Source organism: Pinus tabuliformis, chromosome 1_1, assembly GCF_031772625.1.
Source record: "Pinus tabuliformis cultivar Carrire ecotype Pingquan chromosome 1_1, CPIR1, whole genome shotgun sequence".
NCBI classification, from domain to species: Eukaryota; Viridiplantae; Streptophyta; class Pinopsida; order Pinales; family Pinaceae; genus Pinus; species Pinus tabuliformis.
The window spans coordinates 801543668-801547578 of NC_142297.1; the positions used below are offsets into that span (position 1 = coordinate 801543668).

The 3911-nt window shown below is 41.6% G+C and overlaps 1 protein-coding gene across 1 annotated transcript; it reads left to right on the plus strand.

Moving 5' to 3' along the window:
* The first annotated feature begins 654 nt into the window (after positions 1-654).
* Positions 655-3597, plus strand: LOC149216435 (disease resistance protein Roq1-like). The gene is made up of 4 exons (XM_089389955.1): positions 655-1169; positions 1305-2409; positions 2531-2854; positions 2941-3597. Exons 1-4 carry the CDS (start codon positions 655-657, stop codon positions 3595-3597), a joined length of 2601 nt encoding a protein of 866 aa, XP_089246081.1.
* The last annotated feature ends 314 nt before the right edge of the window (positions 3598-3911 follow it).

Genomic DNA, 3911 nt, shown 5'->3' on the forward strand with positions numbered 1-3911 from the left:
AATGTGTAGAGCTTCCGTTTGGATGATAGGGAAACAAACATTTTATTCCTCTCCCTTGCAATTTCACCCTTCTGTATTGATACTTGCTCATCATATTTTGTTATTCCTATGTATCTAAATTCCAATTCCAATGGTAGATTCTTCTAGTTCTTTGGAGCAGTTTTCTCATCAAATTCACATATATTAGTGTTCATTATAAACAGAAATCAACGTTGTTGAAGTATTTTCTCTGGCCAGAGTTTAGGAGAGTATATTTTACTCAAAAACTAATGGAAAAACGAGTTACAGCTATTCTACTTCAAAATTTTAAATACTATAAAAAAAATTAATGGTACTAAATTCATTTCCGAATCCAGATAAAATTAAATGGTAGCCTCTTTAAACACCGCAACACCTTTCCTCGGAGAAAAAATAGGTAAACAGCAGAAACGCGGAACGCAGAGGGACATCAACATCACATCACATGCGCATCTTGGCGACATCAACATCACATCATATGCGCGCATTTCTTCAAGCGCGTGGAGGTTTCCTCTGTGAAGTATTTTATGTACACCCAACCCTTCGGCTCCCACGCAATTTCACTCTTCTATCTCAGTGCCTGCACATCATCGTATCCTTTCATTTTTATCCATCCAGATTTCGATTTCAATTTCAATGGCAGATGCTTCGTCCTCGGCCTGCTCTGCGTCAAATTCTTCCTCCCGGTGCCATGATGTTTTTATCAGCCATCGTGGGCCTGATATCAAGGACACCTTCGCCAGCGCTCTCTATCGCAACCTTGCTGATCGTGGAGTGCGAGCCTTCCTTGACAAGTCGGAAATGCAGGTTGGAGAGAACATTACCTCGCAATTAGAAGACGCTATTCGAGGCGCGAGTGTTCATGTGGCGCTTTTCACTCAGAATTATGCCCAATCGACTTGGTGCCTCGATGAGCTGCTCCTCATGGTGGAGTCCGCCAAGTCCGGCCGGGCTACCCTTCTTCCTGTATTTCACGACGTCAAGCCTGCTCATCTCCGGTGGACGGACAAAGATAAATCTGGACCGTACGCTGTAGCCCTGCGCGAACTCGAAGAGAAACGGGGATATGACATCCAAAAAGTCCAGAATTGGAGAAATGCTCTTTCTTATGCTGCAAATATAAGCGGCTTGGAGCTGGCCAAGTTTAAAGGGTGAGGATCTAGCATTGTCCCAATCTGTGTTACAAGTTTTTTTAATCTCAAGGGTATTTTATTGATTTAGGTAGATATATGACAACTTGGGTGCTTTTCTCACTCATTATTTCACCTCTCTGAATGAATTTCCAGGGGCGAACTGGAGCTCTTGCATGAGGTTGTGCAAAGCGTTGTGAAAAAGGTTCCAAAACCACCTTTGTTTGTGGCAAAACATCCAACCGGTCTCCAACGAAAAATAGAAGAGTTTCAACGGGGACTGCTATGGGGCCGGCAGAAGGACGAGCAGGCCTGCAAGGTTGTGGGGATTGTGGGATCTGGAGGAGTTGGAAAAACCACAATGGCCAAGCAATTCTTCAATGCTAACAGATCAATTTACAAGGGATCGTCGTCTTTTCTGTTCGATGTGGCCAAAAACGCTTTACCATTTTCACAGAGGAAACTTATTAAGGATCTTAAAGGTATAGATATCGAAATTCAGAGTTCCGTCGAAGGGTTGGGAGAGCTTGAGAGGAACCTGTCCAATTGTAAATCTATCATAGTATTAGATGATATAGATAATGTTGATCAACTGGATTCCTTCTTGCCAATAAAGAATGTACTTCACCACGAAAGCTTGCTTTTGGTTACAACTCGGGACAAGCAGGTCCTTAGAAATGCAGACATCGAAGAGTCCTTCATTTATCACCTAAAGGAACTTAATACAAAACACTCCCGAGAGCTTTTCTGCTTTCATGCCTTTTCAAAGCCAGATCCACCACCAGAATTTAAGGATGTTGTAGATGGCTTTTTAAAGACCTGCGGTGGATTGCCACTATCTCTGAAAGTGATTGGGGCTTTGTTATGTGGGAAAAATAACATATCTTACTGGCGAGGGCTATTGAATAGACTTCGCTCAATACTTCCTGAAGATATACAGAAGAAGCTCATAGTTAGTTATAAGTCGCTCAATGAACAGGAGAAGCAAATATTTTTGGATATTGCCTGTTTTGGCATAGGAGAAGAAAGCGATAAGTGGATTAAAGTTTGGAATGGCTCAGGTTGGCAAGGTTCGGTGGGTCTTCAAACTCTACAGGACAAGTGTCTTGTAGAGTTGGACACAGAAAAAGGAAATATTATATGGATGCATGATCTTCTCGTACTCATGGGAAGAAATATCGCCCAACAAAGACCATTGCCGATCCGTATATGGTGCGGCACGTTCAGAGGAATTTTCGATCTCTTGGAGCAATCCTTATATGTAAGTTCTTCAATCCTGCAATCGTTATATGTATCCGTGTAAACAATTTTCAATATTGTTTATTCAGTGACTGTGCGGTGTACCATGTAATGAATCGTTATTGATTTTAAATAACTAACAGAAAACAATAGAAGTGCGCGGAATTAGAATGGCCCCTCCGTCCAATATCGCTAGAGATACTGATCACGCTGAGGAATCGCTAAAATTAGAAGAGCTACTAAACAGAAAGGAGGGGTTCCGAATCAAGAAGTTGCAAATTCTTGAAGGTGAAGGCGATTTTGTAGAAAGAATGTTGAAGCTGAAGATACTATCAAGCAACCTCATATCTCTCCGCTGGAATGACTGTCGCTGCTCATGCCTGCCTTCTTTTTCAATGCAAGATTTAAGAATTTTAGAAGTGAACGGGAGGGAATTGGGAAGATTGTGGCCGGAAGACGAATATCGGGTACGTAGACGTAGATGCTGTAATTTGCAAATGACAATCATTGTTATTTGATCAGTTTTTTAGTTATTGAAACGTGAACATTGCAGGCACCTCAGCAGTTGCTGCAGTTGAATATTGATGCTCCACTGTTAGAGTTTCCAAAATCACTAGGGAAGCTGCGGCATCTCGAAAAGATTGTAGTGAAAAGTGCTCGTCTAACGAGGATGCCAGATCAGTTGTGGGATTTGAGAGATCTCCAACACATCGCTTTGGTTGGGTGTGAAAATTTGGAGATGCTTCCAGATTCTTTGGGGAATTTGACAAATCTCCGATACTTGAATCTTAGTTTGTGCAAAAGTTTGAGGGTGCTTCCAGATTCAATAGAGAAATTGGAAAACCTCGAATTCATCAATCTACACTTGTGCAAAAAATTGGAGAAGCTTCCACATTGCTGGCTGAATTTCCCATATAACTGTTTCACTCCAGGCATGATAGACGAGGATCACCACCGGTTATACATTGACTTCAGTGAGTTCCCTTGTTTGAAGATGCTTCCAGATTCCTTAAGGTATATAAGAGGTCCCTGTAGGCTCAGCCTTAATGGTTGCGAAAGTTTAAAGAGTCTTCCAGATTTTTTAGGAGAGTTATGTCTCGATTATATCGATCTGACAATGTGCAAAAGTTTGGAGATGCTTCCTGAGTTTTCTGGGAATTTGATTCGTCTGGAGGCCATCGATCTCATTGGATGTGAAAGTTTAATGTGAAAGTTTAAAGAGGCTTCCAGATTCTTTGGGGAAGTTGACATCTCTAGGATATATCAATCTGGGACTGTGCAAAAGTTTGGAGATGCTTCCGGACTCTCTTGAGAATTTGACTTCTCTCCATTACATCAATCTCAGTGGATGTGAAAGTTTAAAGAGGCTTCCAGATTCTTTGGGGAAGTTGACATCTCTAAAATATATCAATCTGGGACAGTGCAAAAGTTTGGAGATGCTTCCAGACTCTTTTGAGAATTTGAAACACCTCACTGGCATCGATCTCAGTGGATGGAAACATTTAGAGAGGCTTCCAAATTCAT